Source organism: Pseudorasbora parva, chromosome 9, assembly GCF_024679245.1.
Source record: "Pseudorasbora parva isolate DD20220531a chromosome 9, ASM2467924v1, whole genome shotgun sequence".
Taxonomy (NCBI): domain Eukaryota; kingdom Metazoa; phylum Chordata; class Actinopteri; order Cypriniformes; family Gobionidae; genus Pseudorasbora; species Pseudorasbora parva.
The window spans coordinates 39276847-39303586 of NC_090180.1; the positions used below are offsets into that span (position 1 = coordinate 39276847).

Genomic DNA, 26740 nt, shown 5'->3' on the forward strand with positions numbered 1-26740 from the left:
ATATTGCTTTAAGTGTGTAAAATCTATTTAAATAATATATATTTAAATAAACTGAGAATGATACATTTATGTGTTTCACATTCTTTCTGGGAAACAAAAAATGTAATGCAAATATTTAAATACCAAAAACTTTTTGCTTGACTTAGTAATATCTCGTTATATCAACCTAAAACTTAACATCAAGAACATAAACAAAGACACCTGAACTAGGGGGTGGACGAGTATTTTTGTTATTTTAATTTATCTTAGTTAACTAAAAATAGTATTCTTCACAATAATTAAATATGCACAGATACATAATAAAGCTACAAAGCTTATTCAGCCAAGAGCACAGAGTGATTTTCTTTTTCTTTTGTTGTTTGACAGACAGCGGCAGGTTTACTGTATTAGCAGCCTGTCACTTTAAGACCTAATGCACGAATCCCATTGACACGCATCCGGTTTCTTTCCCAAACTGATATCCTTCAGTTCAAGCATAACCGACTGTTTACATGAATACTCATCAAAACAGCCATTTTGACATAACTGTGTGTGTATTTGACAGTTTGAGTGTGTAACAAGACACGAAACAGAACTGAAGGGATCACATCACATGCTTTCAAAGAGGCGGCTTGTGTGCATGTTTCGGGGTGTGTGTATCAGACAGCAGACAGCGCTGTCAACTCTTTTTAACGTCAAGCAAATCACATAAGAAACAGTCGTGTGCCCATTCTATTCTCTGCTATATGCGTCAACCTAAAATGCACACTTTTCACAATGTTGAAGTAGCCTATTAAAATCATTCAGATATTTTGTGCCGTTACTATATGCATATTGCGAAAAGCACATTTGCGATATTTCATAACATTTTTATAATATTTTTATATTTTGTAACATGTTTTATAACATCTTCCCAATAAATAGGCAAGAATAAACCTAGAGTCCTCCATGATTCCTGTTCATTCCGACAACAAAGCACTCGAATGCAACAAGCTCGTAATCATGACTTATAAAGTGGGAATTATGAAATTTCCGATAGCATGTGAAGACAGCATTAAAGCGATATCTGCAATGCACACTTATCGCTATCATCTGTTGGTGTGGACACTATATCGTTTAGTGTTCTATGACCAGACCTTTATCATCAACTTCTATTTAGAGCAAAAAAATAATTATTTTTTCTTTCATTTATTAAACTGGACAGACATAAAACTAAAAACTAAAAAAATGATTTTCACCCATCCAGGTGTTTATGGGAAATCAGAACCATGACACACCAGAAGTGCGTACATTTGATCCAACGCTGATGCGTTTCCTGCGTGTCTACCCTGAGCGTGGCTCTCCTGACGGCATGGGATTAAGGCTGGAGGTTTTAGGGTGTGAAATACAAGGTGAGTGACAGCCAAACCAACCTCAGAGCTCAGAGCAATCCAGTTCTCAGGCTCTCTAATTCATATTAAGAAGACTTTTAATTGACGTATCTTTTGTGAAAGCCTTATTGACCTAAAATAAATAGCTTGTCTAAACATTTCAGAGCCCACAACACCTCTTCCCCTCACCACCACCATGGAAACTACAGTAGCTACCGTCACCAGCGCTCTAGGGAATATTCCCACAACCACCATTATTCCACCGACAGCGGAGAGTTGCGATGATGATGGCAACTGCCATAGTGAAGCAGTGGCAGACTACGACACAACAGGTTCGATACACATACTTTACACTCATATTTTTTTATATCATTAACATCTATCATTTTTATATTGAGCTAATTATGTTGGCTAAACCATAACACTACTTAGAGAAACCTTATGGTATTTTTAGATTTTAATTAAGACATGATTTCCTCTCTTTATGATGCTGTTTTCATAATAGGGACTTTTGGGAGGTCCCAATAATGTTGGTAATTTCAGGTTTTACTATCGCTGTGGGACATTTAGTTCTCCACAAGGACAGCGAATCCTCACATACACAAACATCCACACAGAGACATGACCCAAAAGGTTACAAACACAAACACCCACACAGTGAAACACACACTAACTATGACCCAGAAGGTTACATACGCTTAGCAAAACAGTAGCATGCTGTAGGTTACACAGAAATAAAGACACTGTGACGTATATCAGATTACACACAAAACGTGTTTATCATTTTAAACACACAAAGACAATTAGTCTCATTCACTAAGAACTGCATCGTATTCATACGGACAGAGAACGTATCAAACAAAAAATCCAGCTAATTCAGAACACATTGCGCACATGATTCGTCATTATAATTTGAATGAATTTGGAGTATTAAGTGACTATTAAGTGTTTGAAGTTAGTTATTTGCATAAAACACACAAAACATCTACATATAAGGTCTTTTCACACTACAGAGATTTAACATGAAGCAACTACGAACACTCAGAATTTACAAATGGAATTAAACCAGTCTGTATTTCATTAACTTTTTTATTTTTTATTTCTGCTATTTGTTTCCTATAGAAACTGCAGTAGCAGAGCCATTTCTGGACATGGAAGCAATACCTGGTGAGACAATTTGATGATAAAGTTGATATAATTTGTGTATAATTAGTATAACTATTAACTGATGGTTGTTGGAGACCCAGGGTATTGGAACACGATCTTTGGGGAACACGCTCTTTGTTGAGCACACAACAAAATCTCTACTGCCCTCAAGCGCTGTGTTGCAGAATTACATGAAATAATCTGCAGCTGTTATTATTTAGCTGTAATCAGGGCTGTCACATCCAAAATAAAAGTTTGTGTTTACATAATATATATGTATGTGTGTGTGTGCTGTGTATAATCTTAATGTATGTTTAAATACACACACATACATGCATATATTTAAGAAATACATTTATGCATATACGGTGTGTGTGTGTGTGTGTGTGTGTGTGTGTGTGTGTGTGTGTGTGTGTGTGTGTGTGTGTGTGTGTGTGTGTGTTTATATGTGTATATATATATATATATATATATATATATATATATATATATATATATATATATATATATATATATATATATATATATATATATATATATGAAATATGTGTGTATGTATAGCCAAGCAAAATGTTGCAACAACTTGTTTTAAGATGATATATCTTGAATTATGTATTTGATTGACAGATTAATTTAGTATGTTTATAAATCCATTTACATTGTGAGGAATGCCCCATGATCTCAGTTTTATATTACATTGTTTATATCACACACACACACACACACACACACACACACACACACACACACACACACACACACACACACACACACACACACACACACACACACGCACACAGGGTAGGTTTAGGGGTAGGGGGATAGAATGTACAGTTTGTACAGTGTAAAATCCATTACGCTTATGGAAAGTCCCCACAATTCACAAAAACACTGTGTGTGTGTGTGTGTGTGTGTGTGTGTGTGTGTGTGTGTGTGTGTGTGTGTGTGTGTGTGTGTGTGTGTGTGTGTGTGTGTGTGTGTGTGTGTGTGTGTGTGTGTGTGTGTGTGTGTGTGTGTGTGTGTGTGTGTGTGTGTGTTTGGCTTCTCAATTATTAAGGTACCCAACATAAAACTTTTAAAACATTAACACCACAGAAAACATTGGATGTGAAAATTTCATGGTTCCTAAAAACTACCTTTCTATACAAGATCATGAGATTTACTGCAGTCATAGTCTTAGGAGAATGTGATATCTAGATGCAGTGCGGTGCAGTTGGACACTGCCGTTTCTGGTGATTTAGCAGATTTTACTAGAGAAACTATTGCCACTTCACTCCCCGCTGGGGTTTATGATATCAGTTTGAATACCTGCCTGAAGCTTTGAATAATAATCTACAGCCAGTCCAAAAGGCATAGTGGGTGTTCAGTATCATACTGTTTTGACTAAATTACCAAAACAGCTTAATGTGGGTTGAGTGGAAAGCAAAATCAGTACAGAGGGCTTTAAGGTTGATTGAGTGTTATTTGTGTCTCTGTTTAGCATACATCTGGTTTGCCTGTGACTTTGGCTGGGCTGATAACCCCTCCTTCTGTGGGTGGAGTCAAGACGGAGGCGAAGGAGCCGAATGGCACATAAACAACAACAGCAAACACGCTGATCACAAACTGCCTAGTCTGGACCACACAGGTAAGAGATGGCTTAAATTTAGATGAATAAATTCTTAAATGCAATTTTTTTTCGATAAAAGGCTTATTTGTTGCGATTGCAGGAAGAGGGAGTAATTGAATAAACAGATATACTCCTCTCCTCTGTTTCAGGAATGCCTCACAACTTCATTTACGCAGCTTCTAGCAGATATTCACAGATTGAGATTGAAAGAAAGGCTGATATGGAAACAGATGAAGAGCTGGAGAGAAAAGGAAGGGTGGCAAGGCTAGCAAGTTTGCCAGTCACAGCCCCAGATTCAGACCTGTGCATGTCTTTCTGGTACCACTTCACGGAGAAACACACGGGAACTCTGAACATCATACAGAAGATAGAGCAGGAAGATGAGGAGGAGGAGGAGGAGAGAGACGACTCTGAGCTTCTGATCCGCTCTGTGAGCGCCCACTTGAAAAGCAGATGGAGGGAAGGAAGAGTTGTGATTCCCAGTGCCGACACACCTTATCAGGTACCGATGCCCACTTAGCGAGTCAAAGACAAAGTTATTACAGCATAATACTAACATTCTTCCTGTGTTTGCATGGTAGGTAATCATCGAGGCACAAGTAGATCTTATAGAATCCGGTTTCATCTCACTGGATGATATAAAGATACTGGCTGATGTGAATCCTGAGGAGTGCAAGGGTATGTTAAGCCACGCATTTTGTTCAAGTCCCTCCCTTTTCTGTTTGACCTGCCTTTAGCCTGATCACCCACTTTTTTGCAACATTAAAGATCATCAAAAAATGAAAATTCTGTCATCATCTACTCATCTTTATGTTGTTCCAAACCTATATACATTTATTTTTTGTGCGGAACATAACCAAACAGTTTTGGCTCCCTTTGTCTTTCATTGTATTTTTGAACTTTTAATGGGAACCAAAGCTGTTTGTCTCCCAATATATTATTTTATGTTCCACGGAGTAAAGAAATGTATACAGGTTTGTAATGGCATCCAGGCGAGTAAACCATGGCAAACATTTGTAAGTGAACTATCCCTGTCCAGATGTATTCCTTTTTTTCATAGGAATTTTACAAAAAATTCGAATTAAGCATTCTTACCCTTGAACCAAAACAATCAGCTCCAAGATGAATCACCTTTATAAAATGTATGATATTATGTTGAACATATCTCCTGCGCATTCTGAATGACTGAGTGTGTTTGTGTTTCAGACCCAGAGAATACAGAAGGGGATGAAGATGAAGTCGATGAGATCGGTAAGACCCACATTTTATTAGAAAAGCATTATAAATAATAAAACCCAATTTCATGATTTAAATTTTTAATAACATGGCTCGCTTCATTGCAAAAAAACGATTTAAGTTTGTCTTATTTTCAATTAAAAATATGTTGAGAATGAGATACATGTACTTGACAAACAAAATTGTTTAAGATATGAAGTCAAAAACAAATAGTTTTTCATATTTTAAACATAAACATCCCTAAAATCTGTTATTTTTAAACATATTTAAATAGTAATTGCTAATAGCATAAGAAAAACAATAATTAATAATTCAAGATATATTCTCTGGAAATAAATATATATGTTGCTTCTCAATTACATGATCTGGTTTCACGGATGTTTAGATATTTTTTTAATATATTATAGATTAAAAAAATACTAATAAATCAAGATTTTTATTTTGGTAACACATTATTTCAAGGTAACGTAGTTAAATATACTTACTATAGTAATAACAGAAAATCAAGCATAATTACAAGTAACTAACCCTAAATCAAACCCCAATAGTAACTCTATATATTAAAGGGGTACTTCAGCGCTGGGAAGATGAATCTGTATTTAAACTGGGTCATCAATGTAGTAGAAATGTGAAATTATTTTAGAATTTGGTGCCTTCTAGACTGAGAAAAGACAGAAAATGTATTTTTGTCCCATGGGGATGAAAGACTACAATTCCCAGAATGCTTCGCTGCCCAGTGAGGCCATTCCCAAAGCCACCTACTGGATTACTGTGACTGAGTTGGAGAAGACACTACATTAAAAACTGAACTTGTCTGTTCAATATAATGAGTGAGTCACCGCGCGAGTATCACAGCACTGAGCACTAACTGCACGAGTGATGAGAGCTGAGGTAATCGCGACTACACTCGCGGCATACATTCACAACGTGAGTTCAGTCTGGCGCGTTTCAGTTCATGCATTTGCAAGCTTAACTTTCATAGAAATTAATTTGAGAAGTTAAAAGACTTACTTGCTCACCATATCTCGTTTAAATGAGTGCCTGCAGCTGCCAGCTGAGCTCTCCCTGCAAGCTGAGTGTAATCTCCCATCCCCCATGCGCGGCTTCAAAACATGAGGAAATGGCTCCCTCTGCTGGCTGTAGTCTTTAGCCTTTGGGCAAACATTCCTCCTATGATGCAAATATCGTCAATTTGCATCATAGGAGGAACTTTTCCAGAAATAAAATGCATAAATCTCTTGTCTCAGAGGGATATGAGGGGGGAAAGCACAATCATTTGAATATACTCCAGGGTTTCTACTGATACAAAGTCATATGCTAATCGCTGAAGTAACCCTTTAAGTACATGTAGTTAATTAATATTACTCAGTACTTATGAGTAAGTACAAAGTAACTACGTCACCTTAAAATAAAGTGTAACATTTTTTGGCAGTTTTGAAATCACCCTGGCACTCTGCAATCAAATATTTTGGTATAATGATTGCTAAACTATATAATTCCAGTCCTACTTGATGGTCCTGAATCACCATTATTTTGCCATAGTGACGCTGACTAAATAATGTCTTATATAATTGAGCTTGTTTACTATGCAAGTTTTGCTCAGACTCTCACAATTTCTCTGCGTTGGTCTGTCTCTGTCTTTCTCTCTCTATAGTGAACTGTGAGGGGTCTGACAACACGCTGTGGAGTTTTGGACGCGGCTCCATGCTGAAGAGTTTAGACCCCATCCTGATCACCATCATCGTGATGAGCGCCGTGGGAGTCCTGCTGGGCGCCGTGTGCGGGGTGCTGTTCTACTGCGCCTGCGCTCACACGACAAACAGGAACCTCTCCGCTCTGGAGAACTACAATTTCGAGCTGGTGGACGGAGTCAAACTAAAGAAAGAAAAACTTAGCACACAGAAATCTTACACTGAGGCATGAGGAACGCTGGACGAACCCAGGAAACATTTGCCGGACAATGTTGGAGGAACGTTTTTAGAACGTTGTTGCGACGTTACTCGAGGTCTAGACTGAGCATTATTCTCAGGACGTGTAGGACGGGGGACTGGCCTCTAGAGGGCGCCTTGTATAGATTGTACAGCCAGACGATGATTGTCTACTTGTTTGTACATTTGTTGCTGGTGATGAGACCAAGACAAAACTATGTATCCTCTCACACAGTTGGATATCTTTTTCTACAAACCCCTTTTTCAGAGGTGTACACAACTGGGTTTTCGGTGTTTATTGTGCTCGTTTATGTTTGGAGATGTGTTTGTTCAGTTGGTCACTCACACTTCATTCCAATGGTGCCTTTAAATGTGTTTTTGTTGCCTTTTCGCACATGGATTCCTGCCCTTAGACAGTCATTTGCTCTTGAGCACAAACTGTTCACAGACACTGGCCAATACAGGTCAGAGGTCAGTGTTTAAATACATAATAATACATGCTGCATTGATGACGTGTTTTCATAGGCCAAAAAAAGTCAATCGTTACACCCGAAATCGAATACTTTTCTACTACATAGTAAGTCTGAATTCATCCGAAAAGCACCCGGATGATCTACTACTTCTGGTGAGATTCTAAAGTGGGCATACAATGTACACTTTACTATCCCACGAGGCCACAGGAGAGGATTTATTAATCGAAGGGAAGCAACTGTTGCTAGGTCACATGACACTGACAACATGGCGGATGTAATGTCCAAATTTCATTCATACCACCAAAATTGATACTTTATAGAACATACTTTTTTAATGGTCGTGAAGAAAATTCTAATGTAGTACCAATTCAATCAGACAGTACGTGATTTTTTTTATTTGGAAGGGGTTTGGTTAAAGGGATAGTTCACTTTAAAAAGAAAATTCTGTCATCCTTTACTCACCCTCAAGTTGTTTCAAACCTGTATGAATTTCTTTCTTCAGCTGAACACAAGGGAAGATATTTTGAAGAATGTCAGTAACCAAACAGTTAACTGGAGCCATTGACTTCCATAGTAGGAAAAAAAAATACTATGAAAGTCAATGGCTCTAGTTAACTGTTTGGTTACTGACATTCTTCAAAATATCTTCCCTTGTGTTCAGCTGAAGAAAAAAATTCATACAGGTTTGAAACAACTTGAGGGTGAGTAAAGGATGACAGAATTTTCTTTTTAAAGTGAACTATCCCTTTAAATACTTGAAATAAGGTCTGTGGTTAACAAAAGCTCAAGATGTTTGCACATTTTATTCTACGAGAAAACACATCAGTCTTGAAAAAGGCGTTTGCTAATAAGTGGCTAAATGGGACTACAGTGGTTGTTGGTGGCATATGTTGTCGGTTGACGTTCTCTTGCAAACTATTCTATAAATGTTATACATTTCAGGGAAAATGTTTTTTTTTTAAAGTCTGAAAGTTGCCAAGCTTAGTCATGGTAACATTTAAAGGGACAGTTCACCCAGAAGAAGATATTTTGAAGAAAGTCGGTAACCAAATAGTTGACAGTAACCATTGACTTCTATAGGATTTTTTCCCCCCTATGTAAGTCAGTGGGGTCCATGTCTGTTTACCGACATTCTTCAAAATATCTTCTTTAGTATTTTTGAGAAACTCATACAGGTTTTGACCAACTTGAGAGTGAGTAAATTATTTTTGGTTGAACTATCCCTTTAAGTCTTGCAAATGTCGTTGATTTATAGCCTATGGTTAAATTTATAATGATTATATTTAGGCTTCAAACGCCATTAAAATTGTGTTCCTTTTGTGAATATAATCATAAATCATAAACTTTTGTTGGTCACAGAGTTTAATTTCTACAATAATGCAAAAGCCAATGGAAAAATCCAATTGAGTTTGTTGTGAACTTCTATGTTGGCCTTAAAATACGTCATCACTGCAATCTCAACAGGACGTAAGCATGACGCCTATCTCAATGTTAAGTAGCTACAAAGAGATTTTACCACTTTATTTTAGTCCATCCTCATTCTATATATTGTAAAACAACAGGTCAGAAGACATCTCTTGGGTCTGTGCTTTTTTAAACAATGGAATAGTAATGTGGAAATCATTATTTCTTTCAGCTGCCCATGTGACATGTCTGTAAACATTTGTTGTGTTGTCATGGTATCGAGTGACATCATATTTCAGAATGACATCACAATGTCTGCGGACCATCTGTGAAAATAATGTGTCTACTGATCAGGAGACGCTCACTCTGGGAACGTCTGGGAATGCGGAGTGCAGAAAGCAAAGACAAAGCAAATGAAGCATCTAAGAGCGCTAATGTAGAAGCTCCCTAAGGAAATTAATTATATTTGAAGGACGCGAAAGGCACAAACTGATCCGTGCTTTTAAGCATTGGCGGGACAAGAAAGATGAGAAGACGCAAGTGCTGACAAAGGCATCTTGATCCATTTCACACACAATCGTTTTCAGCAGCTTGAAGGAGGTGCCAGAAACTTTTTATCCCACGCATCGAATCATTGTATTTCATTTTGCACTGAGAATTATATTTAATGAAAGATTTAGATAGTAATAAAAGTGTTAACTACTTTAAATTGTAAAGGAGAAATCCAACTGTCAGTGTAACAGCTCACTTTTTTATGCTATTTAAAATGAAATGGTATTTTTTAATTGTAATAGTTGTTTTTGTGTCCTGAGGAACTGAGGTGACACTCAACTGGCTTTTCATCACAGACTCTGAAGGAAAAAAAATCTATTTCACTTGAAGTTTAGATGTTATGAAGTACAATCTGTCTGGTGGTTCTTTCATTTTCACAGTGTCAGCATCTGCATCAACTAATTCAATTTTCAGATTTATGGATTTATCAATGACAACAACATTCCAAAGAGCGAAGTTAATAAAGTTTTTATAAAGATTATGTTTGAAATTACTTCTACTTCATATAGGAAAACTATGTGATAATGTATAAACACTATTTTTGATGGTATCGTTGTTTTTTTAATTGCATTTAAAGGGATAGTTCCCTTAAACCCTCAAGTTGTTCCAAACCATATGAATTTCTTTCTTCTGCTGGATATAAAAGATGATATTTTGAAGAATGTCTGTAACCAAACAGTTGACAGTAGCCATTGACTTTCATGGAATTTTTGGAATAACTTGAGGGTGAGTAAATGATGACAGAATGTTATTTTTTTGTGAACTATCCCTTTAATAACTGCAAATACTGACTACAACAACAAAAAAAGCAACACAAAAACATTTGTATTGGGGCACATTGACAAACAAACTGGGTAAATTGTTCCAATAAGAACTTGCTGATCATTGAGACAATTTAAATCTTTCACAGCATCTTTTTTTAATGTATTACAAGCTACTTAACATTTCATGGGACAACTTGCCCCAAAATGGCCTTTTGAACAATATTTTTTTTTTTGTTAAAGCTACACTGTGTAACTTTTTTAGTTTATTCTTAGCTAAAAACACTTAGTTCTTTCAAAAATATATGTGCTCATTGTATCTCATGTATATTTACTTCTTTCACGTTATAAAGTATTCTCGTAAGTTTATAATATGCCATTGAAAATACATACGGGTGAGGGGTTCGAATGCTGGTCGCCATGTTGCTCCTCCATCTTGAAAGTACATTAGCCAAAGAGGGACATACCCATAAATTCAAGCTTCGCTTTTCGCGTTTTAACACTCGATGGCACCGTGTCGAATGTGAAGAGGGGGATTGCCATGTTAATCTTGGACTAAATCAGCCACCGGAGTTAAAACGAAATCAGAATTGAGAGGAACAGAAACTATTATTCACTGGATGGTCATATACCCTTTCAACGCTAGATGGGGGAAAATATCACACAGTGTAGCTTTAAAGGGATAGTTCACCCAAAAATTACCCCAGGGTATCCAAGATATATAGGCTAGGTGACTTTGTTTCTTCAGTAGGATACAAATGAAGATTTTTAAGTCCAACCGTTGCAGTTTGTCAGTCGTATAATCTATGTGAAAATCTTTGAGAGTTAAAAAAAAAAAAGTAAACAAAAAACAAAAAAAACATGCACAGACAAATCCAGACAAAATCATGTCTTAAGACACGAAACGATCGGTTTATGTGAGAAACAAATTCAGAATTGGAAGGTATTGTTGAATGGTTGGACGTGGTAATGGTGTTATCGCATATTAGAGGTAAAGAATTATATAAATACTGTTCGGTTTCACACACAAACCGATTGTTTTGTGTCTTAAGACATCAATAAGTCATCACAAGCCGCAGTGTTTAATATAGATTTGTCCATGCGTTTTTTAAATTATTATTATTTTTTTTTAACTCATAGATTTTGTTACCATTCACATGCAGGCTGACAGTCTGCAACGGTTTAAAGTAAAACAAATCTTAATGTGTTCTACTGAAGAAACAAAGTCAGTTACAGTGGGTACGGAAATGATTCAGACCTCCTTACATTTTTAACTCTTTTTTTATATTGCAGCCATTTGCTAAAATAATTTAAGTTCATTTTTGGGTGACCTATCCTTTAAATAAAGACTTCAAGTTAAAGTTGACCATTGTCTTAAGTGTGCCTGCGTGGTTTAATTAATTGTGTGCACTTGTTTAATAACACCTACTGAATATAACAGCTTAATGCTGAAGTTTTTGTTTGAAGAACAGAATTCACAAAAAGCATTTTAGTTTAAAACATATTCACAGCTATCTCAAATACTTACCATTAGCCTACTTGAACATAGCCTTTGTGACTTGTCCCGTCGTCTCAATTCTCTCAGACATTCCGTTTCCGCTCATCTGCCATTAGATGGCGCTGCTCTATAAGTTCAACGGGCAGTTGATCTTTATTATTGACACCAGAGGGCATATCATCTCCTTTTCCGAAACTGAACGTCCCTCCCATAGCCAGATAAAGTCCACATCAGTTTTGTGCAGGGAACTAGGTAAGTTAAAATTATATATATATATATATATATATATATATATATATATATATATATATATATATATATATATATATATATATATATATATATATATATATATATATATATATATAATACAAAAGTAGCCTATATAATTATGTAGCCTATATCACCAATTAGTATAGGTATCGAAGGGACATCGACATAAACTAGAACAAAAAGAAGAGAAGACATAAGCAGACCACCAACAAAGCAAGGAGCATTAAAGGGGTACTTCAGCGCTGGGAAGATGAATCTGTATTTAAACTGGGTCATCAATGTAGTAGAAATGTGAAATTATTTTTGAATTTGGTGCCTTCTAGACTGAGAAAAGACAGAAAATGTATTTTTGTCCCATGGGGATGAAAGACTACAATTCCCAGAATGCTTCACTGCCCTGTGAGGCCATTCCCAACGCCACCAACTTCATTTCTGTGACTGAGTTAGAGAAGACACTACAATTAAAAACTGAACGTGTCTGTTCAATATAATGAGTGAGTCGCCGCGCGAGTATCACAGCACTGAGCACTAACTGCAGGAGTGATGAGCGCTGAGGTAATCGCGACTATACTCACGGCATACATTCACAACGCGAGTTCAGTCTGGCGCGTTTCAGTTCATGCCTTTGCAAGCTTAACTTTCATAGAAATGAATTTGAGAAGTTAAAAGACTTACATTGCTCACCATAGCTCCGTTTAAATGATCCTGTAGCTGCAAGCTGAGCTCTCCCTGCAAGCTGAGTGTGATCTCCATCCCCCATGCGCGGATTCAAAACATGTGGAAATGGCTCCCTCTGCTGGCTGTAGTCTTTAGCCTCTGGGCAAACATTCCTCCTATGATGCAAAAATCGTCAATTTGCATCATAGGAGGAATTTTTCCAGAAATAAAATGCATAAATCTCTCCTCTCAGGGAGATATGAGGGGGGAAAGCACAATAATTTGAATATACTCCAGGGTTTCTACTGATACAAAGCCATATGCTAATCGCTGAAGTAACCCTTTAAGTAAACTTTACGGAAGATAATTACGCAGGGCCGTGCACCGGGGGGTGGCCCGGTGGCTAGAGCCACTGACCCTCTGCCCTCATCGGCTAAGGTGCCCCTCTGGCCCCCTTCCCTCCCTCACCCCCAGAAGATTCCCATAAAAGCGTTCAGTTCCGCTAAAAATCCACTTATTCCGCAAATCCGTTCCGTGATTTCCCGCTCGCTCCGTAGCATCGTTCAAAGTATGTTGCTGTTGCTTGCTTGCTGTATCTTGCTCTCTGTGGAGTCGGCAGATCCCATTAACAGGTATAGTCTACAATCCACATTAAAGACAGTAGTTGAAACGCGGAATTACGGTAGTTTGGTAGTTTGTTTGTTTGTTTGTTTGTTTGTCTGTTTTAACATTGCAAACATGGATTCAAAGCTCCAGCATGCCAGCGTGTAGGCCTATATCGTCATACACTGTTTACTGAATATTTATCTGACAGTTTGTCACTCTTTAACTCCGGTCAAATATATTTCCGATTATAATCAATTTTATTGAGTTAATACTTGTAGGCCTATCTATAACATGCGTCATATTTATATTTTATTAAGACCATATTAATCGTAGGCCTATACACATTTTTTATTTTTTTTACGGTAAAAGAATATTATAAATATAAATTAGTTGTATTATAGGGTAACTTACAATGGGGTCATACTTGTGCAAAAAAAAAAAAAAAAAAAAAAACTCTTTAGCAAAGTTTGCAGTAAAGTTTTTTTTTTTAAATGATTAAAATAAATTATTATTGTCCAGGAAATAATAAAAGGTTCATATAAAAATATTTTTAAAATACAGAAACTATTATTAAGTAAATAGTCTGAAAACACTGAATGAATGAGATCCCATAATAATTTAATAAAGTTTTACAGTATTAACAACTAAATATATTTGTATATGATATGGTTATTATCATATTTTTATTATAAATATGATGATTATCTCTAAGGTGGATACCCTTAATAGGCTATATGATATTTACCATCTGAATCATAACCATGTCATGTCAACAAATGTTAAAGTCAGACAGCTGTTTATTATCTATTGAAAACTGTTGCATATGATTTACAAAAATCATAAACAAGACTTTTGTTTCAAAATATATTCAATAATTTTAATGATTCTCAATATTAATTCTCCAATAGAAAAAGAAAAGAAAAAAAGAAAGAAATCAAATTAGCTCAGAATCAACTTTTTGGAAGCATAATTACAACAACATACATTGAATTAGCACTAAAGCCTAACAGATGTATTAACAGTATGATGTAAAAGGTTTGTTATTCGTTCTCTATATTAAGATGATACCCAACCCCCTTATAGTGCCCCTTTTTTGGTTTACCAACTAGCTAAAGATAGAGAGAAAAGCTTACTAGAAACAAAACACAAAAATACATCTACTCTAACTAAAATAACAACTTACAACGGATAGAAAACACTCCTTACTTGATATCACAGCTAAGGTTTAGGCTACATGATGCAAAAAAATGTGCAGGGCCCCTAACCTGTTCCCATTTCAAACATAAAACAAGAAAAAGGTCCAAGGACAGAGAAGAGAAGAGAAGAGAAGAGAAGAGAAGAGAAGAGAAGAGAAGAGAAGAGAAGAGAAGAGAAGAGAAGAGAAGAGAAGAGAAGAGAAGAGAAGAGAAGAGAAGAGCATGAATGCATGTTGTTTTGAACGTCGTCATGGTAACACGCTGCTTGAACTGGAGGGAACAAGGTGTGGTTTCACATCCAAACCGCTACTTCTACACTTCTGCTTGTGAACCACTAAGTTTGTGTGTGTGTGTGTGTGTTTGCTTTGCACATTAGTTTACTTCTGAAAATATGTAACCGCTGTGCCACTTCCACAGAAGGACTGCCACAAAACAAGCTTAATCAGCTGGCCTGTGACGAGCTCATTGATATTGCCGAGACTTCTCATATTTATATATTTCAAGCTAACAAAAATACTCACAGAAAACTCTATCTACACATATAGATATGAGTATACATATCTATGTCTACACAGGCATCACAGTTCCTCGTACCGTTAATAAATGAATGAATGGTTAATGGCTATTTTCTGTCACATTGATTATAAGCTCTTTCTGAATATTATATTATATTATATTATATTATATTATATTATATTATATTATATTATATTATATTATATTATATTATATTATATTATATTATATTATATGTGCTTAATAGTTAGTAGGCTAATCATCAGCTCTGATCAGCTGCACTGGGATATGATCTCATTGCAGTTAACCTTCACCATTGTCCGTCTGTAAAACTTCATCATTATTCGCCTGTAAACACTGACTCATATGGTTGACGTATTTCTTTCCACAAACTCTTAGGAGAGATGACAGTCATGGATAGACGTGATGGTAGAATTCCTCTCCTCTCCTCTCCTCTCCTCTCCTCTCCTCTCCTCTCCTCTCCTCTCCTCTCCTCTCCTCTCCTCTCCTCTCCTCTCCTCTCCTCTCCTCTCCTCTCCTCTCCTCTCCTCTCCTCTCCTCTCCCTTCTCCCACTCCTCTCCTCTCCTCTCCTCTCCTCTCCTCTCCTCTCCTCTCCTCTCCTCTCCTCTCCTCTCCTCTCCTCTCCTCTCCACTCCTCTCCACTCATCTCCTCTCCTCTCCTCTCCCTTCTCCCACTCCTCTCCCACTCCTCTCCTCTCCTCTCCTCTCCTCTCCTCTCCTCTCCCACTCCTCTCCTCTCCTCTCCTCTCCTCTCCTCTCCTCTCCTCTCCTCTCCTCTCCTCTCCTCTCCTCTCCTCTCCTCTCCTCTCCTCTCCTCTCCTCTCCTCTCCTCTCCACTCATCTCCTCTCCTCTCTCCCCCCTCTCCTCTCTCCCCCCTTCTCCCACTTTCTCAGGAATGTCCTACATGTGAACTGCTCCTCAACATCAAGCCAGATGAAGTCCAGTCATTCCACAGCTATTTTTAGAGTAAATCTGAAACCTCCCTGTGAGAAAAACTTTTTTAAAAAGTTGAAACGCAAAGAAACAGTACACACACACGGTCTACCTATATGAGGACATTGACCTGGTGGGGACATTGTTGGTCCCCATTAGGAAAACAAGTTTATAAATCATATTAAATTATGTTTTTCTTTTTCTTTTCTTTTTGAAGATGTAAAAGTGCAGAAAGTTTTCTGTGTCTGCATGTGTTTAGGGGTAGGGTTAGGGGATAGGGGTCACACTTGGCTTTTCTTTAGCTGGTCCCCCCACCCCCCAGGAAAACAAATGTAATATATATTTATTCAATAATATTTTCTGATTATTATTTAGAATTTTTAGTATGTTTTATATTATGCAATATTTATAAAATTGTCATTAGCTATTTTTTTCCTATTGAAACTAATGCACAATTTACAATAATATATTTTCAAATAAGTTTCAATTAAAAACAATTAGATTAGTTTAATTTGGTGGGAGTAAAATCTTCCACTAGAGTGAGTCCTATATAAAGTACATTCTGATTCTATAGTGTTTTTAGACATAAATACTTATTTTTGTTGTGGATTTGGGTTTATACTTAGACATTCTCAAAGACCACTTTTTGTCAAGGTTTATTTTTTTCAGTGTTGATTTTGTGTCAAGTGTTGTTTTTTTAAATTAATTTGACTACAAACCTGAACACAGAGAACATTTTGTTACACATGACATCAAAATTCAATACATTTTTTACAAAAATTATTTTGCACTCTTAATATTTTTGAGTGTCACCCCTTCCTTGCTGTACATTTCTTTCTGCACAGATTCTCTGAGTTTTTGTATTTATTTAATATTTACCATTAATTTAATGTCAGTCATATTTGACTGTGAATGGGCCGAGTGTGACTATTTTTTCCGACCATTTAATATATCTGAATCATGTCCATGTGTGTTTACATAGGCAATGTGACATCACTTTTTTTTTTGGCCAAAATGTAAAAAAAATCTGTCATTTTTGACTGAAAAGGATCCAGAGGGTTAACATATAAAAAGTGCCAATAAAACATGGAAACCCAATGCCTGTGTTTGTGAGGACCGGTTTGAGATTTAGACCCTCGGAATGAGGATGAAAGTAAAGTGAGGACTGGCCAAAATATCCTTACTTTACTTTCATCCTCATTTCGAGGGTCTAAATCTCAAACCGGTCCTCACAAACACAGGCATTGGGTTTCCATGTTTTATGGGCTATGAGACCCATATAAAGCCTGCTTGAGGGTCAAGACTTAATTCTAGGGATCAAGTTATAATTACGTTAAGGGTAGGTTTAGGGTATATGGGTTCAGGACGGGTTAGGCACTTATGATGGGGTAGCTTGCATTGTGTCAATGTCCTCACAAGAATGTGTGTGGGTGTGTGTGTGTGTGTTTATTCAAGTATTTTCAAATCATATTTGAATTTCAGTTCCACACACAGGAGGCGTATTAAAGAACAGTTATATAAAGTTTCTCTGTGAACAGGAAATACATTGCTGAATATTTTCACACCTTCAGTGGTTGCATGCAAGGGCAGATATAATTTTTCCTCAGTAGAGTGAGATCACTGGTGAGTAATGGGTCCATGTGGGCCTGTGATACACGGGCTGTAATGAAATCTAATCAGTCAATCTTATTTGGGATTGGGACATACCGGAAACTCTCCAGACTCCCTCACTCTGGCTGACCCTGAACCAGCAGTAAAACCGAGTTGAACTGGATTTGTACATAAAAGTAAACAAAGGAGCTCTCTGTCTGTAAAACCTTGACTAGCTCTATCTACAACCGAGACATTTGTGAAACAGAAACACTTTTTAAAGTCTAATCAGATTCTAACACATTAATTGCGGGATCTTGAAGGAGGCAATTTGTGTAGAATCCAGTAAAAAAAAAAAAATATGTTCAATGTCATGTAGCACCGCAGAAAATCAAAATAAAAACTTTAAACATTATTTTCTTTTTTAAAAGCAGTTATTATTTTGAAGGACACTTATTTTACTTTAGGCATATTAGTGAGTAAATATTTTTTGTTGAAAGGACCAAATCTTTTTCCAATTAAATTGTTTTAATAAATTATTCCAGTAAAAGATTGCAGGAAAAAATACAGAAATAATATCTTCAAGAAAAAGGGATCTAACTTTATTATTCTATATTTTTTCTTCTTTTAAAAAACGTATTGGTGTTTTTTATTTGCACATGAAAGTTGTATTAGGAGTGAAGTGTATGAAATTTTTGCATACAGGTAGGCCTATTGCTCCCTTTATACATGGCAAATTCTTTGTTTGTGGAAAATTATCTTTGTGGGTGATAATTGGCTTATTTTTAAGACATTAATAAACCTCTGTTGTTAAATAGCGGACATATCAAAAGTAAACCATTATTAAAACATTGATCAAAAAAGAATGTTTAATTTTGTATAATTATTTATTTTTTGATAAATACATTTCTTTATCAACAAGCTCTGCAGAAAGTTAATCTTTTTGTGAGTTGATTCAAAAGAATCGACTCACTGAGATTCTTCACAGTTTGGTTGCAGTGTGGATGGAGTATTAGCATTTATTTCCTGTGGGCGGAGGAAGGGAGAGGCTGCTAACTGCAACCCCATCTCACAGTCCACCGACCAACCACATACACATATTACCCATCCGGTTCGAAGACAGGCCGACCGAGGCGTGGAAGGGCGAGCTGGACTCTATGCCCAAATTTAGTAATTTATTTGTCTCAGTATACATTAATTGTTTGTTGTTGGCAAAGGAATCGCGTGTTTAAGTAACGTTACTTTGTAACCAGCTGTTGATTCAAAGTGATCCACTGAAACAAAGGCTCGAGCAACTGGACCAAACGCTGTCGGAGGTTTATTTCCACAACAAATGTTTGTTTAAAAGAGCGTGTGAAAGATTGAAGAATCGCCGGGAAACACGTGTTAAGGTAAGGGTCATCAAAATGACACTTTTTTTTTTGAAAGAACATCGATTCCGGACCGTTTGTTGAATGGGGTATTTCTAACTGTCTTGGGGTAAGCCAGGGATTTTGAGCTTTAGAGTTTGATCTGGAAAATGATCGTGGGTTAGGCTACGAACTTTGGGTGGGGATCATGTCCCATCCATTTCACTTCAAAGGACAGACGTGGATCTGCCCCAAACGTGTTCCCTCAGGCTATCTTTCCCGGGCGTCTGTTATCTCAGATCTATTTTTTGCGACTTATGTGTCCCCAACATCTGTTGTAAGTCATTTGCGAGCCTGAGAGAATCCCGGCGGGTCCGAGGAGGGTGTGGGGTTTAACTGCCCCATGAACAGTACTTTATTTGGAAGTTGCTTGTGTAAATATTCCTCCCTGGAAGTCGAAATGATGTAGGCTAGTCGTTTTTGCGTGAGTCATGATCCTGTTTAGGACATGCTGAACACATTAGACCACCTATGATCTGGCGGATGCGAACACACTAAAGAATCATAATTGTGTTTCATAGCGCATCGGCTGGGAGAAGTTTGGCATTATTAAAGCACCTGGACTAACTATTACTACGGTTATGCGATAAAAATCATCATGCTTATCCATTGAGATGTTTTATGAGAAACCGAATCATATGGACAGATGTGTGGACTGCTAGCGGGGCAATTTTACAAGGAAATATCCCGCAGTGGATCTGCATTAAAACGCTCATATCCTACATATTCTGGTCACGTGATCTTGTGGAAGAATGTTGTTGTATTTTTGACGGATGTCTTAAAGGTGAAGAAGAAAAAATCCATCAAAAATGTTCCCATATAAAAGAGATAAAGAGTACTTTGACATACATTTATGTTCACTTACATTAAATCAAGATTGCAGCCTAATTAAACATTACAAAAAAGCAATTTTACAATTTTAAAAAAGCCTTACCAGGGCAACATCATGTGACCAGTTCAATTATTTTGCTCTTAACTGGAAATAGCACATTCCTGCAATGACACTTGTAACTGAAAACTGTTTCATAATGCTGCCTTCAAAATTAAATTTTGTCACTAAGTCCAAGGCAACTGTATAAAAGATTGTTTTTTCTCAGAATTGTTAGATATAAACTCGCAGTTATGACTTCTTGCGTTGTAAATTTATATCCGACTTTGATTAAACGTCTTTATCAAACAAACAAACAAATAAATACCAATGATTTATTTCTCATCCACCCGCGATTGATTGGAATTTAATTTTTTTATTACTTGGCCCGCCCGATCAGTGGATATAAGTACGAACCGCACACACACACACACTTCAAATATCAAGTCAAAAGAGTGAACAATGCAGATCAAGAAAGGAATATTATACATGTTTTGGTAGCCCGTCTAGAAAACACATAGCTCTAGAACATTGGGCTTTGTGAGCCCTGGTCCATAACGTTACATCTTTGAGTCTGATCCCAATCCTGATTTTTTTTTTTTTTTTTTTTTTTTTTTTTGACTAATAAGGAAGTTTTCAGATCCAAAACTTGCAGGATATTCTTACATCAAAATTAAATTTGATATATCAATTTCTCAAGGGAAAGTTGATTTCTCAAACTGGTGTAGTATTATAAAGTTAGAAATCTGTCTCTTACTCAGACATCTCACCTCTCCTGGAAGGTCCACAAGTCTCCCGCATATTGGTAGTGGCTCCCTAACACCCGCAAATTATATACAATATCCTGAAAATCGAATTTCCACCTGGTATTAATATACTTTTTCAGTGAACCATGGTCAGTCAAGATGCATTACTGTTACACCTGGTTTTATCACATTTGAAATGCATCTTCTGCGACCACTTGCATTTGGAGACACTCTGCTCTTTTTTTGTCACAATAAATTACATCACTTTCGGTGCACGGATACTATTGAATGAACTTTGCTTACACAAATTAATATTATAGTAGCATATAATGTTGTTGTTTTTTCTCCCGGAAAATCAGTTTTTGCTGAATAGGATGTCTGCTTGCATATCCTGACATCTAACCCTTATAGAAAACTCTAGTCTGCCAAAACGCTATTGTTACTACAGCTGTTGTTGCGACAATAAAATGGGGAATTTAGTGTCAGGCTTCAAAAAACAAAACAGTGAATTCAAAGCTTAGTACACTGTTTGAAGGGAGGTCCGTATTATGTTTTAAAAATAATAGTAACCATCAAAGCTATGGTTGCAATATCAGTTATTTGGAATTTGGAAAACCCAAAGAATTTTTTTTTAATGAATGTAAAATGTTCTGGAAATAAACAATTTACACAGGTAGATATTGCAGAGGACCATTTTTTTTAATACTTATCTAGTATGGACAAATGACACCATTTTTTTTAAACAGATATTCAGTATGAGGGAGGACTGCATGGTAAAGTTTTATATATTGACATATTTTTAGTCTTGTTTTCTGTTGTGTTTGAACAGAAATGGCCAACTGGCTCCTCGTGTTTGTGCATGTGTGTGCATGTTTGCGTCTCGGCAGTGCTGTTATTATAACAGCAATGTTTTTCTCTTCAAGAGATAAGAAAGGTGTTGGATCTGAATATTTACAGAGAACAAGATAAAGAGCCTTTGTTCAAATCATACAGCTTTAATGACCCCTGCCAGCTCCCTTTAATCTGCCTCCATTTTTGAGAGCAACGCCCCATTTCAGAATCCAGTTGGCTCCTATATATTAGCAGGGTGGCATCATGTAACCTGCTATCGTGGATATGACAGACAGGTCAGTGTATGGTCATAAAGGTGAGTATAGAGATTGAGTCGGGTGTTTGATTCTGATATGTATGCTCCAGATTGTTCCTTTGACTCCCTTCCTGTCTCCCCAACTGTTATGACACAATAACAGTGAGACAAAATGGGGGCAGGGCAGCCAGGCATTGGAAACAAATTGGCCATTCATTATAATCTGAAGGGCCCAATGGTAGACTTTTGTAATAGTGCTAAGAGAGTTGCATCTGCTGTAACTTTCACAGTTTACTGTGAGGTGAAAGAGGATTCAATTGGATTCAAGTCTAGTTTAAAGCTAAAGTCTGTTATTTCTTCGGCACTGAACATTATAAATAGAAGTTTGTCAGTATATACTTTTATTTTGGCACAAATGCGTTTAATTATAAAGTTTGGCTAGTTTGAAACTTTTTAAAAAGCTTGAAGTTTGAAAGTTTTAAAATCTACAAACTTGAGTGTTTTTAGGATGGATGGATGGATGCTCAGTGAGTAACATGCGATAGATAGATAGATAGATAGATAGATAGATAGATAGATAGATAGATAGATAGATAGATAGATAGATAGATAGATAGATAGATAGATAGATAGATCTTTATTGCTATATACTATAGTTGGGGTTTAGAACAAAGACATTTCTCAAACACTCCTTTGTCTGCTATTGTTCTGAAAGAAAGGGTCCCACCCCAATAAAAAACTGATCTAGAAGCTGATATGACTGGCTGCTCAAATGTTTTGATATTTTCGTTACCGAATATGGTTCTTCGCCCGATTAATGGTAAATCAACGCATTAATGCCTTGCTATGATTTTTGAACTTTTGAAAATTGACACTATACCTTTAATGTATCAGGAAGGCCTTTACTGCAGTGAGAGTCTGTGTCACTTTTGTGGTGGCGGAGTTTCCCCAGTCTGTCCCCAGTCCGGTCACCATCTGAGGTAAATAATCGCCCATCACTCAGCAATGTGTGATGGAGGGGGGTTGGCAGGGTGAGGCAGTTTAATTAAGGAAATGGCCGCCCTGCTGTGGAGGGGTTAATGGCTACTCTGTGTGGATGTTTGTCTTCACAGTTACTTACATCAGCAAGAAGTGGATAGCTGTGAACAGCGACTTTAGGATTCGTGTTTAAAAGCACTATAAAACAGAGAGACAAAGGTAACGTTCAGACTGAGAGAGGCATACAGCTGAGCTTTGTCACATCTTTGTGTTTGTGTTAGTGGTGCTTGCCATCTGTATTGAATGGGATGCAATTAAAAACACTGTGACCAGTGTAGTCGGATTACCAAATGACAGCTCTTGAATCAAGTTCTTTTAATGAATAGATTTCAAAAGACGATTTACCACCTTGAATCAGTCAGACAAATCAGACTGCTGACTGAATGAGTTACTTTGTTTTAATACGAACTGAAAATAACCTGCTTTCGGTATGTTCATATTTCTCTCTCCTACAACATTTGTGCTATTGACATGGATTTGGATTTGACCGTTTACGCACACCTGTAATTTTATGTTATCAACTAATCAATGATTTATTCATTGTTAAAAGAATGTGTTGTTTGAAGCTTGAAACTGTGATCTGATCACTTGGAACATTAAGAAGCAAAGATACTCTGGGCAGCTGAAGGAATGTTACACACACACACACACAAACACACACGCGCACGTTTGTTTTTGTGACATATAGGGACATTCCATAGGCGTAATGGTTTTATACTGTACAAACCGTATTTTCTATCCCCTTACACTGTCCCTACCCATCAAAGGAAACATTCTGCAATTTTACTTTCTAAAAAAACTCCTCCTGTATGATTTATAAGCATTTTGAAAAGTGGTGACATGGCCAATGTCCTCATATTTCACCCTCTCCTTGTAATACCCATGTCATACCCATGTCATTATACACATTTGTGTCCTCATATGACACACACACACACACACACACTAGATTTACATGTAGAAACACCCAGACCTCAGGGCTGCATTTTCAAGGCCTTGACACGCCACACAGCCTTAGGGAAGGCAGACAAGGCTGAATTGAGAAGCTCTCTGTCTCTCCCACACACATATTCTCTCTGAGAGTAGATAGTGTTACACAGCCACTGAGAATGAAACGGCAGGCTGAAGAACCAGCTGTCTCGCAGCTTAATCTGCCTCTGTGTCAGTGAGCCAGACATCAAGACTTATAAATGTCAATGTGTCAAATGCATGACCAATGAGGTCACTTGGAGAACTTTGCGCATTGAGCTTATTTTTGAAATGTAGTCAGTTATGATGTCACTGGGTTTAAGATTAAAGAGCTGAAATATTTTCTGCATATTATTATTATTATTACTATGATGTTATATTTCAAAGACAGGTTTTCATTGGATACTTAAGTTCATGAACATGCAGTATAGTGCACTTGATTGAAAGCTGATAGTTTGCTGTAAAACTAAACTACAATAAACAATTTGTGCTCAGTAGGATTTTTTTTTTTAAGAAAATTGAAATGGTTTGGTTACGCTTTCTAAGAAGTCCATGCTTATAAATCTGAATGACTAAAGTAATTGTAACTATGATATTATAGAAATGCAGGCTGCATCAAATACATTCATGGCACCATACAACTGACTAATTCATACTTATAAATCACTGTATAATTAATTGTTATACAGTATATGCATTGAAACAGCAATTTATAAGTAATTTATAAAACAACATAAATGTTACTATAACTATATATGTTCTTATAATGCAGTTTAAATCTTAATGAGTCTTCATAAATATTTTTTACAGAATAGTAATACTTATAAGTATAAATGGAGCTATAATTCAGCGTGGACTTCATAGAAAAGTCCAACTTTCATTTACTGCATTAAATGTGTTAAATTGATCAAAAGTGACAATACAGATGACAGACATGTATTATTTAAAGAAATGTTGAAAGAAAAGAGTACTGAAATGTATAGCTGTATCGCAAATATTTAGCAGCACAACTGTTTTCAACATGATGATGATTAAAAAAAACTGACACTGAAGGCTATAGCAATGGTTGCTGAAAAATTCAGCTTTGAAACCTGACTGGTTGATGTGTGGATAGTGTAATGGTGTCTCTTACCACAGTGAATCACTCTGAAGCTCATATGTTTCTTTAGAAAGAATAACCCGGAAAACATGCTCTGACACACCAGTGATGTGTTCACAAAGGAACTTCCTATGCCTGACTCAGCAAACTACTGATGTTTCACTTGGTGTTCTTGAACACTGTCATATTTAGTTTTATTTTCTGATCTGAAACTACTTTTACATTGTGTATAGGAAGAAAATGCTAGTATTGGGATGCATTTGGCCTGTATTTGTACACAAACTTTCCCTCTTTTCAGTTTCAATGTCAATATAGTGTGCTTTAGACTAGAGAAATGTTGATTTTGTAGACAAATGTACAGTACATGGTTTATCACAAATTAATAAATTAGTATTTATAATATGATTAAATTAAGTTATTATGGGGGTAAATATAAAGAGATTGGAGTAAATATGCCATCATGGGACCAAATCACTCACTGTCACACACACACACACACACACCCACACACCAGTGTTCTGAAAGAAGCACTGTTTGCTTATCTTCAAGTGTTCACAGGTCTGGTGTCTGTGTGTGTTTGTGTAGATAGAGTAACGGTTGAGTCTACTGCAGTTCACTCACCCGTTCAGTCTCAACAGCAGACATTCTTCTGCTTTAAACAAAGAAATATGAGTGTGTTGTCACACATCATTTGTTTCTGAACGGCTGGAGTTTTGCTAGATTTGCCTCTGCTGTGTGTCTGTCTCATGCTGGATTGTAAAAAAAGTATCTCATCTGTGTCTGAAGTCGTATTTTGTAGGATGCTAAGTAACGCTATTGTTTGTTTGTGCTTGTTGCCATGCCTAAATAAGGCCAAATCAGCACTCTGGCAATAGTGTGTGTACACTTGATAGATTATTGAGGCAAAAGAACCTCCTCCTCTTTGTTTCATCAGTGGTGTTTTATGGGAAGAGCAGATCCATCGTCTTACCAAATATGGGAGTATAGCCTCGTACGTGTACTTGTCTGGCTTTGTTCTGTGTATGTTTCATTGCTGACTGTAGCACTATGAACACACTAGGTTTTAACTGTTTTTGTAATGTTTGACTTCTCAATGTGATTGTCAACCATTAACCTAAAAGTGTTGCAGTGGGATTGTCTCACTTTAAATAGAAAAATGTCTGCCAAATGAAGAAGAATAATCTGTTTCTGTAGTTCTATGCCAAATGTGTTGGAATTCTTTACTGAGGTCGTGCATTTGTGCTAGGAGAAACAGGAAGTGACCTTGTAACACTCCGACTACACATTGAGAAGTGATAAACGTGCATACACACCCTTTCCTCTCAGTGGTGTATCGGTTTTGTCAAAAATAAATTTCTCAAAGAAATGTTTTCAGAGAAATCTGTTTTCCTGGGTGATTTTGACTGTTGTTCTTGTGCTCTTTTCAGATGGATGTGAGGCTTCTCCTGATTTCAGTTCTTCTTGGACTCAGCAGGGCACAGCTAGGTAAGAACTTAAAATTTCAAATGCATCAGATATATACAGGTCCTTCTCAAAAAAATTGCATATTGTGATAAAAGTTCATTATTTTCCATAATGTAATAATAAAAATGAAACTTTCATATATTTTAGATTCATTGCACACCAAATGAAATATTTCAGGTCTTTTATTGTTTTAATACTGATGATTTTTGCATACAGCTCATGAAAACCCAAAATTCCTATCTCAAAAAATTAGCATATCATGAAAAGGTTCTCTAAATGAGCTATTAACCTAATCAACGAATGAACTCTA

General features: G+C 36.6%; 2 protein-coding genes across 3 annotated transcripts in view; both read left to right on the forward strand.

The window, feature by feature from the left end:
* The window catches only part of nrp1b (neuropilin 1b), a 31293-nt gene extending 23115 nt beyond the window's left edge, over positions 1 to 8178 (forward strand). For both annotated transcript variants that reach the window (XM_067452564.1, XM_067452565.1), the window contains exons 10-17: positions 1226 to 1370; positions 1514 to 1681; positions 2472 to 2516; positions 3976 to 4122; positions 4254 to 4606; positions 4686 to 4782; positions 5311 to 5355; positions 6995 to 8178. In XM_067452564.1, the coding sequence (XP_067308665.1) occupies positions 1226 to 1370; positions 1514 to 1681; positions 2472 to 2516; positions 3976 to 4122; positions 4254 to 4606; positions 4686 to 4782; positions 5311 to 5355; positions 6995 to 7263 (1269 nt within the window). In that variant the 3' untranslated portion in view covers positions 7264 to 8178. The remainder of the gene's footprint in view (positions 1 to 1225; positions 1371 to 1513; positions 1682 to 2471; positions 2517 to 3975; positions 4123 to 4253; positions 4607 to 4685; positions 4783 to 5310; positions 5356 to 6994) is intronic.
* Positions 8179 to 18787: 10609 nt separating this feature from the next.
* Positions 18788 to 26740, forward strand: part of LOC137089103 (integrin beta-1-like) — a 33224-nt gene continuing 25271 nt past the window's right edge. The window contains exons 1-2 of the mRNA XM_067452566.1: positions 18788 to 19141; positions 26394 to 26451. Of these exons, the coding sequence (XP_067308667.1) occupies positions 26394 to 26451 (58 nt within the window). The 5' untranslated portion in view covers positions 18788 to 19141. The remainder of the gene's footprint in view (positions 19142 to 26393; positions 26452 to 26740) is intronic.